At 40.1% G+C, this 12082-nt stretch overlaps 3 protein-coding genes across 4 annotated transcripts in view; 1 reads left to right on the top strand and 2 right to left on the bottom strand.

The window, feature by feature from the left end:
- LOC308104774 (uncharacterized protein) overlaps window positions 1-830 on the bottom strand; it is a 55205-nt gene extending 54375 nt beyond the window's left edge. For both annotated transcript variants that reach the window (XM_080455294.1, XM_080455293.1), the window contains exon 1: window positions 729-830. The gene's annotated coding sequence lies outside the window, so the exon portion shown is untranslated. The remainder of the gene's footprint in view (window positions 1-728) is intronic.
- A 3806-nt stretch (window positions 831-4636) lies between these two features.
- Window positions 4637-6459, top strand: LOC308104237 (uncharacterized protein). Its single transcript, XM_080454611.1, has 2 exons — window positions 4637-5495; window positions 5617-6459. The coding sequence occupies exons 1-2, from the start codon at window positions 4980-4982 to the stop codon at window positions 6196-6198; spliced, it is 1098 nt and encodes a 365-aa protein (XP_080310737.1). The 5' UTR covers window positions 4637-4979; the 3' UTR covers window positions 6199-6459.
- A 1630-nt stretch (window positions 6460-8089) lies between these two features.
- On the bottom strand, window positions 8090-12082 carry sult2st2 (sulfotransferase family 2, cytosolic sulfotransferase 2). Its single transcript, XM_080454944.1, has 6 exons — window positions 11737-12082; window positions 10294-10505; window positions 9425-9551; window positions 9099-9193; window positions 8830-9010; window positions 8090-8679 (listed from the first exon to the last, which is right to left on the bottom strand). The coding sequence occupies exons 1-6, from the start codon at window positions 11873-11875 to the stop codon at window positions 8570-8572; spliced, it is 864 nt and encodes a 287-aa protein (XP_080311070.1). The 5' UTR covers window positions 11876-12082; the 3' UTR covers window positions 8090-8569.

Below are 12082 nucleotides of genomic sequence, written 5' to 3'. Positions count from 1 at the left end.
CCTATATGCCCACCTATCCTGTATCCGTTTACTATACTTCCTTGTCAGCATCATTGTGTGCATTTGCTTTTTGTGAACCAATTGCTTGACTTCTTATTCTATATATTGTTCTTTTGTTCTCGACACGGTTGAAGAAGCGCGAAGTGAAGAAGCCAGACTACAATAACTTGCAGTGTTATGACAAGGAATACTCTTTAACAGATGAATGAATTGATTCAACGTCACTGTGGAATCTTACATGTTATTGTAGGGTCACGTTTAAGGAAAACAAATTCCCGGCATTCAATCTTAAGCCGAAGGAAAGGCCATGGTAATGCTATACTCGAGTTGTTAGGGAGACAGACTGACAGACGGTAAATACAATGCCTAAGTCGGATAATGTTTTGTTTCTATGATTAATAATTCTCAACAAGCTTGCACGACTTCCTCCTCCACCAGTTGACTTAACGCGCGTATCCCTTATGGAGCCATAGGCGGTTGATTTCATTCATTTAGTGTTTGTAATGTTTTTTCCACTGCATTCACTCTGCCCCTTGTTGTTGTTGGAACGAACGAGAAGGCAGATTGAATTGCATCACGATTTAATGAGAGATGATTGACTCCCCCATGCTGGCTAGTGGCTAGTAACAAAAACATTGGCTAAAGTTGCTATATGCTAGCAAAGCAACTATAATTTACGATTCTGTCGCAAGTCGTTATCGTGGTACAATGAGCACTAATTAACTAACTTGATGTTGTTGATGTGTGAACAAGTTATTCGTGATGTTTCGTCATCTGGACATCATTGTTGCAGACAGTCACGCACAAGGTGGAACTCGCTGCAGCTTCCCTCGGTTTCTCTCAGTAGCAATAAAGACGCTGTCGGGTGAAAACCTCATATATCCCAAAAGGATACAGGATAGGTGGGCTGGGCACTGACAGTGGGTACTATAGCCTGGTTCCCAGCCTTTTACTCATCTCCAAAGAGAAAAGGATGGGTGGGGGACATCTGGGCACCTCGATTTAAACTCGTCTATCTTGTCCAAAATGTTAGCAGAAATTATATATTTGTAAAATGGTCTTATGTAATGTATACATGATGTAAACATGCACGCTACGTCATTATCAGACTTAAATTTATCCTTCAACTTCTTGTTGATGCCCCAAAATGACTGGATATACAGGTTGTGTAGCAATGTGTCGGAATTGTAAAAAATAAAATAAAATAAAAAGATTTAAATATCTTAATTGTCGATTTTTTTTAAATTATTTTTTCTAACATTTTGGACAAAATAACCAATTTAACACCGAGGTGCCCACCTTGGTGCCCACTTATCCTGTTACCGTCCAAAATCCTTACTTTATTATTATTATTATTATTATTATTTGTAATAAAATAGTCAAAATAGCTGATCTACAATTAAGCTCATGTTGATCTGCTATCACTTTCACTACTTGTTGCGACACTCTTGTAGTAAGGCATTAATTTACGGGGAAAAAAACATTCAAAGTTGAAATGCGGAGATACAAGGTTTCTGCCAGACAGCAACGATAAGGTACATTTTTACCACGAGTGATAACATGTATAAGGCACGTATCAACCTCGCGTCATATCCAAGCAGTGGTGGAAAAGTACTCGCATGTTTTTCTTTAAGTAAAAGTAGTTCAAGTTTTCATTAAAAATGTCTATTGATATTAAGCGGGAAATTTATTTTTGTTTTAATAATCAGTGTTTAAAGTCGGCATAAAAGTATCTCTTCGCATAGGTTTTTGTCACGTGTTTACCCAGTTAGACCAATAGGGATGCCGCTTTTGTCTCGCAAGAATTCAAGATGGCTGTGCCTTAGCTCAGAGAGGCTGAACAGAGTAAACGAACAGACGAAATGTTCTCTAAAAAGGATTCTAAACGAGGCTATATGTATCTGTGAAGAAAGAAGAGGTAAAGCGTTTTACACAATAACAGTGAATAAAATACTTTATCGGGGTGGTGTATTTCTAACGGTGTTGCTCGCACGTTTAGGGTGAGAGACTCAGAAGGTAGCAGAAACATCCAACATATAGGATATCGACACACAGAGTGTTAAATATGTTACATATTGAACGGGGACGAGTTTATCCCACTGGACATGGACAACTTTAGTACCACGGGCTCAAGAAACAGAAAAACAACAACGCATGGGTAGTGGGTACCCGAGGCGGTATCAAGAAGACTCACTCCAAAACCAACTCGCCCCATTGCTAGGAAAACTCACTCCGGAAAACTCACCCCCAAGATTTTCGGGGGTAGGAAAACTCACCCCAGGACCTGAGAAAACTCACTCCGGAAAACTCACCCCAATGGTTTTTAACTTTGTGGAAAACTCACCCCAATGGTTTTTAACTTTGTGAGCTTTCCATTTTCACAGAATGCTTTCATAATGTGATGGTGACAAATGGTTTAAAAAAAAAGAAAAATTGTGTTGTTCAATTATATTTAGCTAATTAAAGTGCTTTAAATACAAGGTAGATTTCATCAGAAAAGTGAACATTCCAATGTCAAATTATGTTGTTCAATTACATTTAGCTAATTAAAGTGCTTTAAATACAAGGTAGATTTCATCAGAAAAGTGAACATTCCAATGTGTTTATAATCTATGTGTTTATAATGCAAACAAATACTAACTTAACAAAGAAAAATGAAGAAAAACTCCAGTGAAGGTAAAACACAGGTATAATGTTTTGTTTTCTGTGTGAACACATTTGTGAGAAAAGCTTTTGGTAAGCATTATTGAACTTTAGTTACTATTAGATACATTTCACTATTGTAAGCATTATTGAACTTTAGTTACTATTAGATATACATTTCACTATTGTAAAACATGCATTAAACACTTTTCCCTATTTTTACCTAGGATATTTAGTTACCTACTACTTTGCTGGTATAAATGATAACATTGTAGAACATTGCATTGCACACATGCATTGTTTGAGAACTTTAGTTTTTAGAAATATTACTTTGGTACATTTTGATGCCTTACTCTTTGTGTGTGTGTGTGTGAGAGAGAGAGAAAGAGACAGTGAGTGTGTGTATGTATGTATGTATGTATGTCTATGTATGTATTACGGTACAGGCCAAAAGTTTGGACACAACCCTGGCAAACACCATCTGATTCAATGTGTTTCCTCCATTTTCATGACTACAATAATCAGGCCTTCATGGTCAAATATCTGCTTGGAAATCTCTGCTTAGGAGAGGCAACAAGCAGAAGAGATGTTTTGGGCCAAGAAACAAGGAATGGAAATTAGAACTGTATAAAAAGCTGCCTGATGTCTGATTTTTGGTTCTAAACGCCGGATCTTTGTGCGAGACACAGATTGACAAACAGACTCATCGTTGAATTCAGACACTCAATATGCACACTATGCAAATAGCATGGTCATTTGCTATGTGTCTCCACACCTTGCCCCATCCACCTATAGATGTCAAACAATGAATGGGATATTAGTGTGTGATTTGCATACTGGTGATCATTAAGTGGAATGGGATATTAGTGTGTGATTTGCATACTGGTGATCATTAAGTGGTCTCCCCCCACCCCCCCCTGCTGTGGTCAACCCCCCTCCTCCCCTTCACTCCTGTGCCCCCCATCAAACAAATTTCAGTGCGTGTATGGGGGGGGGCACCTACGGCACTGGTAGACAAGGCCCTCTGGCCAGGTAGGAACCCAGAGGTATGATGCCTAAATCTATTTTACAGTTTTTCACGATTGTTAACACACAAAAATCGAAATTTCTGCACAATTTGCACAACCTTATTAGTGTAATAGAGTATAGCGCAATCGTGTAATAGTGTTAACACCTTTTACGGTCAGCTACTCCTGGTATTCTCATGGTGGCTGCTGCCCGTCGTGACAGATGATCTAAGGGTTCTGGTAGGTTCATAGGGTTTAATCATGTCAGAGACATATGAGGGAGCTAGACCCCTGATAGTTTTAAAAACAATGAGAAGTACTTTAAAAGTAATGTGTTCAAGTTTCTTAGTTCTAGTTAAAATTCTAGCAGCAGCATTCTGAACAAACTGGAGTTTATGTAAACACTGCTTTGTCAGTCCAGTATAGAGAGCATTACAATAATCCAATCGACTAGAAATAAAGGCATGAATTAGTAAAGTGTACACACAAAACTGTACACACAAAATGCTAAACCTGACACTCCCTTTGCAAGCTGACTCCTTGCCATCAAAGGGCTCACATATTTTACTTACAATAAGTAAGTATCAATACTCTGTTACAAGTAAAAGTACAAACCTCCACTTGGGTAAATGTATGAAAGTCTTGGCATCAAAATGTACTTAAATGTATAGTAATGTACAAAAAAAGTACTAAATGTTTGAAAATAGCAAACCCACAAGATCCTTGTAGATCAGCTATTTTCAAATAGCCACAGTATAAAATAGGGTTACTGTAAAGTGGTTTGTGTGTGTGTGTGTGTGTGTGTGTGTGTGTGTGTGAGAGAGAGGAGGGGTTGGGGGGGGGGTTGCGGGTGCTGGGGTCGCCAAAGAATCTCGCTTATTATATGGGGTCGCGGTATGAAAAAGTTTGAGAACCCCTGGATTACACACACACAGAGAAGAGAGAGAGAGGAAAAAAAAAAACATTATACCTGTGTTTTACCTTCACACTGGAGTTTTTCTCCATTTTTTTTTAAAGTTAGTATTTGTTTGCATTATAAACACATTGGAATGTTCACTTTTCTGATGAAATGTATTTAAAATACTTTAATTAGCTTATTTCCTATATGGCCACAACAGATAAACTGACCTGAGGATACTCAACTGATGTTTTGAGGTAACCACCACACCAGTATGCAAATCAAACACTGATAATTGCCCATTAATAGCCCATTCATTGTCCCACACCTAGCTAAATGGGGCAAGGTGTGGGTGGGGCCATGAGATGTCCTTAAAAGGTCAGCCACAGACAGTAAAGGTTTAGTACAGTACTGTCCATTGCAGTGCAGTCATGTCACGTCCACAGAGAGCTGCAGGGCGACTACCACCACGACACTTGGATGACTATGAACTAGCTGGGAAGGCTCCGAAGGCGAAAAGACCACGAACAGCTACCGAAATAACTGAGGATGCTATGGTTCCACCTCCAGACACTGCAGATCCATCCATTCCACCAGTATCTGATGCAGCAGAAGAAGTAGTCCTACCTCAAGCGGGACCTGAAGTTGTTCCAGCCATGGTGATGCCAACTGAAGCGGGACCTGGAGTTGTTCCAGCCATGGTGATGCCAACTGAAGTCCGTTATACAACAATTGAGGGAGGCACGCAACGTGGTGGCACCCTCTTAGTTGATAGTGATGGTTACAGCTACATTGTGAAGAGATCCGGACCTACTCATACGCATTATCGCTGCGCTGTAAAAAGAAAGGATCTGACATGTCTTGCAACAGTGAAGCAAACAGGGAATGACTACACACCAGGACCTCACGATCACAATCACAATGGAGAGGATGGCTTTGAAAAAAAGGTATGAGCAGCACTAGTATATTATTTGATGTATCTTATGCATTTTGTGTTATGGGGTTAATGTAAATTAGCATCAAATTGTCTCATTTCTGTACTAATTTGTATATAATTCTATTCTCTAGGTGCAGATCTACATGAAAGTTAAGAAGATTGGGCTGGAGAATGTCCACCAGTCAGCTGCAGTCATCGTGGAGACTGTTTTGAGAGAGGACATGCCCACTGATTTGCTGTGTATTGTCAACCCAAGGAATCTGGCCAGGGTGGCAAATCTAACCAGACAGAAAAGAAGGCCACGAACAGCTACCGAAATAACTGAGGATGCTATGGTTCCACCTCCAGACACTGCAGATCCATCCATTCCACCAGTATCTGATGCAGCAGAAGAAGTAGTCCTACCTCAAGCGGGACCTGAAGTTGTTCCAGCCATGGTGATGCCAACTGAAGCGGGACCTGAAGTTGTTCCAGCCATGGTGATGCCAACTGAAGTCCGTTATACAACAATTGAGGGAGGCACGCAACGTGGTGGCACCCTCTTAGTTGATAGTGATGGTTACAGCTACATTGTGAAGAGATCCGGACCTACTCATACGCATTATCGCTGCGCTGTAAAAAGAAAGGATCTGACATGTCTTGCAACAGTGAAGCAAACAGGGAATGACTACACACCAGGACCTCACGATCACAATCACAATGGAGAGGATTAACATTTTTCATTTGTTGTCTATTGTTATCAAAATGGCTTCATCTATTGTACTTGAGTGTATTTGTCTTGTTTTATGTTGAGGACCACAATGGAAATAAGTCCTAGACTTTATTGTGTATTATCTTCGAATTTGTGTTAACCACAAATTGCTCCCTCCTACCATCTCGTTGTACTCCTGCCATTGATTGATTGATTGAAAATTTTATTAGGCAAAAGAATGTAAAACAACACAGTTACATTAATAATGCTTTTGTCTAAAAGGTTAATTTCATAGACATATATAGTAGCAACCAAACAGTTCAAAAATCAACATGAAAATACAGATAATACAGAAAAAATACCACTATGTACAAAAAAAAGCATTTAAAAAATATATGTACAAAAAGGGGGGGGGGAGCATAGAAAAATAAAAATTATATACAAAAAAAGCATGAGGAAATACAAAATATGTACAAAAAAGAGGAGGGGGGGGGTCGTCTGTCTACAGGGAAACTGGTACTAGCTCCTCTTTCGGCCTCCAGAAAGATGGGTTTTTAGGGCTGTTTTGAATGAGCCCAGCGAACTGCATTTTTTGAGGGATGGGGTTAGACTATTCCATTCCTTGGTGGCTGTGCTATAGAAGGAGAATTTGCCCATGTTTGTTTTATGGGTGGGTGGTACCAGATTGTTGTTTACGCTCCCTCTAGTTTCGTGGCCGTGGGTGTCACTAACTTTTTCGAGGTATTTATACAGATATGTGGGTATAGGGGGCATATCGGGCAAATCTGCATTTACAATTTTGAAGACCAGACCCATTTTTAGTTGTTTAACCCTGTCTTCCACCCTGAGCCAGCCTAGGCTGGCAAAGTGAGTGGGAGAGAGGTGGGTCATGGGCCCCAGTCCGAGAAGTAGTCGGATCAGTTTGTTTTGGGAGGTTTGAAGCTTAGTCTTCAGTGACACTGAGGTGTAGGAGTACCAAGAGGAGCTAGCATGGCGGCTGAATCAGGGCCCCTGAGAGGGTCCTGAGGGCCTGAGGGTTGACAAAAGAGGAAACTCTGCCCATAAATCTGGTTCTCTGGTTTACTCCTTTGACCACCTTTGCTGCCATGCTTTCACCTGTCAGGTATTTGTCAAGAATACATCCCAAATAGGTAATCTCTTCTTTGCTAGTGATGATTGTGTCATCAACTTTGACCTTGAAGTCAACTACCTTCATTTTACTGAGGGAATGTTTGGTCCCAAATAGGATGGATTCAGTTTTCCCAAGGTGTAGAGACAGTTTGTTATCAGTAAGCCAGGTACGGATTTTTGAGAGTTCAGAGCTGAGAGCTTCCTCAACTTGCAACTTGTCCTCACCCGATATCAGGAGTGCCGAGTCATCAGCGAGCAGGAACAGTTTGCAGTATTCAGGCAGCATTCATGTCGTTAATGTATAGAAGGAACAGTAACGGCCCTAGAATGCTGCCTTGAGGAACCCCGCAGCTCACCGGGAGGGACGAGGACATGGTTCCGCCATCTGGTAAGAGGCAGAGCATGTAAGCACCAGCAGACTTTTAAACAGTTTTTCTTCCCTCAAACCGTCAGAACAGTGAACACTCTTTAAATACTGCCCCCAACATTAACACCATGAGATGAACAGCACTTTGAATATCACCTCACCGACAGTACATATTGCACATTTGAATGCATCAGCACTTTTCTACCTTTTTGTTTTTTCTTTCCTTCTTTTTTTTGTGATTTTAATGTCTTTATCTCTTTTGAATGTGTCTGTCTATAATGTGACAAGCATTATGAGTTACGGAGAACTGTATTTTACTGTCAAATATGTATGCTGAGTGTGTATTATGGAAGTGACAAATTGATTCGGATTCAGTACTTTGTGTGAAAGTTATGTGCTTCTTCAAATAAATCCCAATCAAAATATACTTTGGCTGTTCGCAAATAGTTCAAGCTCACAGCGCTCAATGCATTTATTGTGAGATTGTAGATCAGCTATATATCCTTTTTATCTTGACAAATCGTCCCATTAGGAGGATTCAATTTTTGGAACTATTGGTCACCTGATGGCAAGCATTCTTTTACATTCTTTATTATTATTTCTGAGCACACCAAAACAAATTCCTAATTAACTGTAAAAAATAAAAATCTATATATGGTGCTGGATAATATTAATAGATAATGTGACATTTTAGTGACATCTAATACATTGCAATGAGTCAATTAGATAGTCATATGGGGACACCTAGTGGGCAATTCAATATTCACACTCCCGTTCTAACAACAAATGCCATATTATTATTATTGGATTTATTGGAACAACATCATTTATTTCATCTGAAATGAAAGACGAGGGACAACAAAAGTGGCAAATGCACATTTCCAACCTGCCACATTTAGTCCCATATAAAATTGTATTTGACATCTTTCATTTTGTCTTTGTAAACAGCATCAAAATACTCTGCTTCTGCCACCGTTAACTGGTTTTTCCAGTCTCCTGAAATTCCTGTAAAACATGACAAAGGGAAAATCAGCAAATAAATACTACTTCAATAGGGTTTTGTTCATTGCATCAATAATAATAAAAACAGACTTAATAAAACAGCATTATACATAGATACTACAAGAGCAAAATAAACATAATACTGAGACACACCTTTCCTGAGAAATTCAGACTTGCTCTGGTCCATGAACTCATTGGGGACCAGGGAGTAGTTCGACATCTTGTTCTGTTTCATGTTTTTGAACACGCATCTGTCCGCTATCTTCTCTATCACCTCAGAGGTCAGAGATTTCCCCATGAACTTAGACATTCTGGTTACCGAATCCTTCAGGTCCTGCCCCATGCACAGAACATTTGATTTAATCCCAGTAGTGACGTTGTGGAAGTATTGTGACATCATAATTGTTGAAAAATAGCCTCACCATAATCATTTCCTCGTAGGAGATGAACATGATGCGTTCTTGATCCTTAGCATTCAGCCAGCCCTTTACATGATCAAACCATGAGCCAAACATAACTGCAAGAGAAATAAAACAAACCTTAAGCATTCTATTAGGGTGTGTGTCTGTGTGAGCAAGAATCCCTTTTCTTTAATCAATTATTAACGCCAACACAATTATTTAGATAGAGTGGCTTTTGAACTTTGCCCATAGATCTTTATTCCATATCTGGCCCTAGCTTTCAATATCTCATTGGATAGATTGTTATAAATTATATGACTAAGAGATGACTGGGTGCAGAGCTCAACCTTTTCCGTCAAGGAACTTGTGTAAGAACTCAGTCTGTGTCCCTGGATTCACCAGGTAGGAGGCCATCCCGTAGTAGTGGAAGGAAGATGTGAACACATCCCTGGGGTTCCTCATGACGTAAATGACCTGAGGAGATCCAACCACATCCATTAATAATTTACTCATGCTTTGTTGATAGTCTACCACAGTGGTTCTCAATAGCCGATCTACCAGCTCACAACGCGTCGCACTGCAATGCTTGTAGATCTGCTATTTTGGAAAACTTTTGACCCATTTTTACACATTTGAGAACTTTTTACTTTAGTACTGTAAGTATATTCTGATGCCAATACTTTTGTACTTTAACTCAAATAAAATTTGGAATACAGGACATACTTGTAACTGTATGCTTTCTATTGTGGTATTGCTACTTTTACTAGAAGAAAAATATCGAAGTACTTCTTCCACCACTGTGCCCAACGTGGGATCTGGGGACCCCCGAGGTCCCAAGGGGGTTCCAGGGGGCCCCCAGCTAAATAATTGGTAGTTACATTATGAACCAGATGAGAGGGTACAAATGTACACTCTCAGAGTTAATTTAACACTGAGGTTTTTACAGCGTGGTCCCAGAGATACAATTTATGAAATGGGGTCCTAATGCATGACTGGGGGTCCATCCATGAAATTAAAAACTAGAATCAGGTCTATTATTTGTTTTCTAATAAGCAAAAGGACAAAGGCTCCTTCATGAAAAGATTGTGCACCATTCCACTCAACATCCTTCAGTGTGACCGAAGTGTACAACATTAAACAGATAATAGGGTTAGATCTTGTATTTGTTTGGCGCTTGCACGACAGCTGCTGTCTTTCAGACAAAAAGCAACACTACCTTCGGCTTGTCTTTGAAGAAGGACGGTGGCATCATGTTGTAGTGGAAGTGTGTGGCGAAGATACGAGGAGAGGGCCTCTCGTCCAGGTTAAGAAGGTTGGCTCTGTGCTCCTCGAGCCAGGGAACCCTGTCCCAGTTGGGCACGGTCTCAACCGAGGTTGGATCCCCACCACTCTGGATGAGAGGAGCAACCTCCTGCATCCATGTTGTACCTGAACACACACAGAGGACACTATGGTCACAAGCCAACTGTACTGTCCAGTGCCATCTTGCAAATCTCTGTTTGTAGAATGTTCCTTATAGGCCCAGACGGTTGGCGTAACCGTCTGGGCCTAAGCCAGCATGACGGTATGTCGCGGGTTCGACTCCCGATCCCGGCGACCATCTCTCTCCCCATTTCCTGTCAGTCTACTTTCCTATCAATAAAGGCAGAAAAAGCCCCCAAAAATATCTTAATTTTTTTTTATGAGAAGAATAATTTGGTCCTTTCAGCTCTAAATACAACTATAATGTATACATGGCGCTACATTAAAATCAACTAAGGCCTCTTTGAAGTTCAGTAAACTAGATTGCAAGACATTCCTCTGCATCCAGTGTTAATCCCCCCACATAATGCACCGTGACATGTATGGCAATGAATGAGCATCTATAAGTGTTCCTGTTGAGCTAGTTAGAACTCAAGTTAGAATTTATGGTTTATTGAGTCTTTAATCTAAGACCAGGAAGGATAAGAGTAAAACCTAATGACGCATAAAGCGCACATATAGGGCGGAAACCCCACCTGCACTACTTGTTCCACGCCTCTCCATGCCTGAGATATGACTAATTATGTCATTTTGAACCTGACCTTGATTGTGACCTTGACCGGCTTCGACCCTTTTGTCTCAAAAGTTGATAATCTCTTTGCGGGAGCTTAGTGATCATTCCCACCAGGTTAACAACATTCACCTATCCATTCTCAAGTCATTCTGTTCAAAGACAGACATACACAAATAAATGTGTCTGTGTATTTAATACACACGCAGAGATTACAATACGTAGGATGGTAACCTTTCAAAGGAGTAATCTCTCCTACAAGAGTTTACTCTTGTGTTTCTCTATTCTCTGACATTCTTACGCACAACTACAGGTACTGCTCGCTGTCAGAATTTGGATCATGGAATGCAGGAAAACAAGACGCAGCTTGTGAAACAAATCAAACGATACATACCAGCATGTTAGAATAGAATGTTTTATAATTATGGACATGTTAAAAAAAAAAGTTAGTGAAAAGTTGTTAAAGTTCCTGGTGGCTGTCTGGCATTTTTGCTGTGAATTAATTCAGACAAAAAGCAAATGGTAATCTGTAACTAATGATCAGTGCAAAAAATAAAATCAATTTGGCTACATAAGAGGCATAAATTGGGACTATAGCTGTAACGTTTAGGGTATAACACTACTTACCAGACTTGGGATAAGTCACAATGACAATGTCATCTGGCCGGAAAGAAAATTCCTCATAGTGTTTCAGACACTCTGGAGGATGTAGAAGTGAAGGGACATAAACCCCCTTGTAGACGGAGTATAACTCTGCTTCTGTCATCGTTCAGCTGGGCAAACAGACTGCAAATAATCAGATATAGTAGACTCACATGCAGCTGTGTTCAGCACCGTGATGGACTTTGGTCTTCTAAATTATTTGGACTTTGCTATTGGTTGTTCACTTTGGGTTCCTCACTTCCTCTCTTCTGTGTAAGATTCTGTCGTAACAACGGAGGTGTTGTAAATGTGTCCCCATGTCTAAACTTGT

Source organism: Gymnoscopelus braueri (genome assembly GCF_963280865.1).
Source record: "Gymnoscopelus braueri genome assembly, chromosome: 17".
Taxonomy (NCBI): Eukaryota; Metazoa; Chordata; class Actinopteri; order Myctophiformes; family Myctophidae; genus Gymnoscopelus; species Gymnoscopelus braueri.
Note: the sequence above shows the minus strand (reverse complement) of the source record. Positions and strands in the feature narration are given on the sequence as shown.

What these genes read in the sequence shown, in the direction of transcription:
- LOC308104237 (XM_080454611.1), top strand. Translation starts at nt 4,980, where the DNA reads ATGTCACGTCCACAGAGAGCTGCAGGGCGACTACCACCACGACACTTG. An exon ending in AGGATGGCTTTGAAAAAAAG is followed by an intron (nt 5,496 to 5,616) that starts GTATGAGCAGCA and finishes TCTATTCTCTAG; the next exon opens with GTGCAGATCTACATGAAAGT.
- sult2st2 (XM_080454944.1), bottom strand. Translation starts at nt 11,875, where the DNA reads ATGACAGAAGCAGAGTTATACTCCGTCTACAAGGGGGTTTATGTCCCT. An exon ending in TGTGACTTATCCCAAGTCTG is followed by an intron (nt 10,506 to 11,736) that starts GTAAGTAGTGTT and finishes GTGTGTGTTCAG; the next exon opens with GTACAACATGGATGCAGGAG. An exon ending in CCTACGAGGAAATGATTATG is followed by an intron (nt 9,011 to 9,098) that starts GTGAGGCTATTT and finishes TGCATGGGGCAG; the next exon opens with GACCTGAAGGATTCGGTAAC.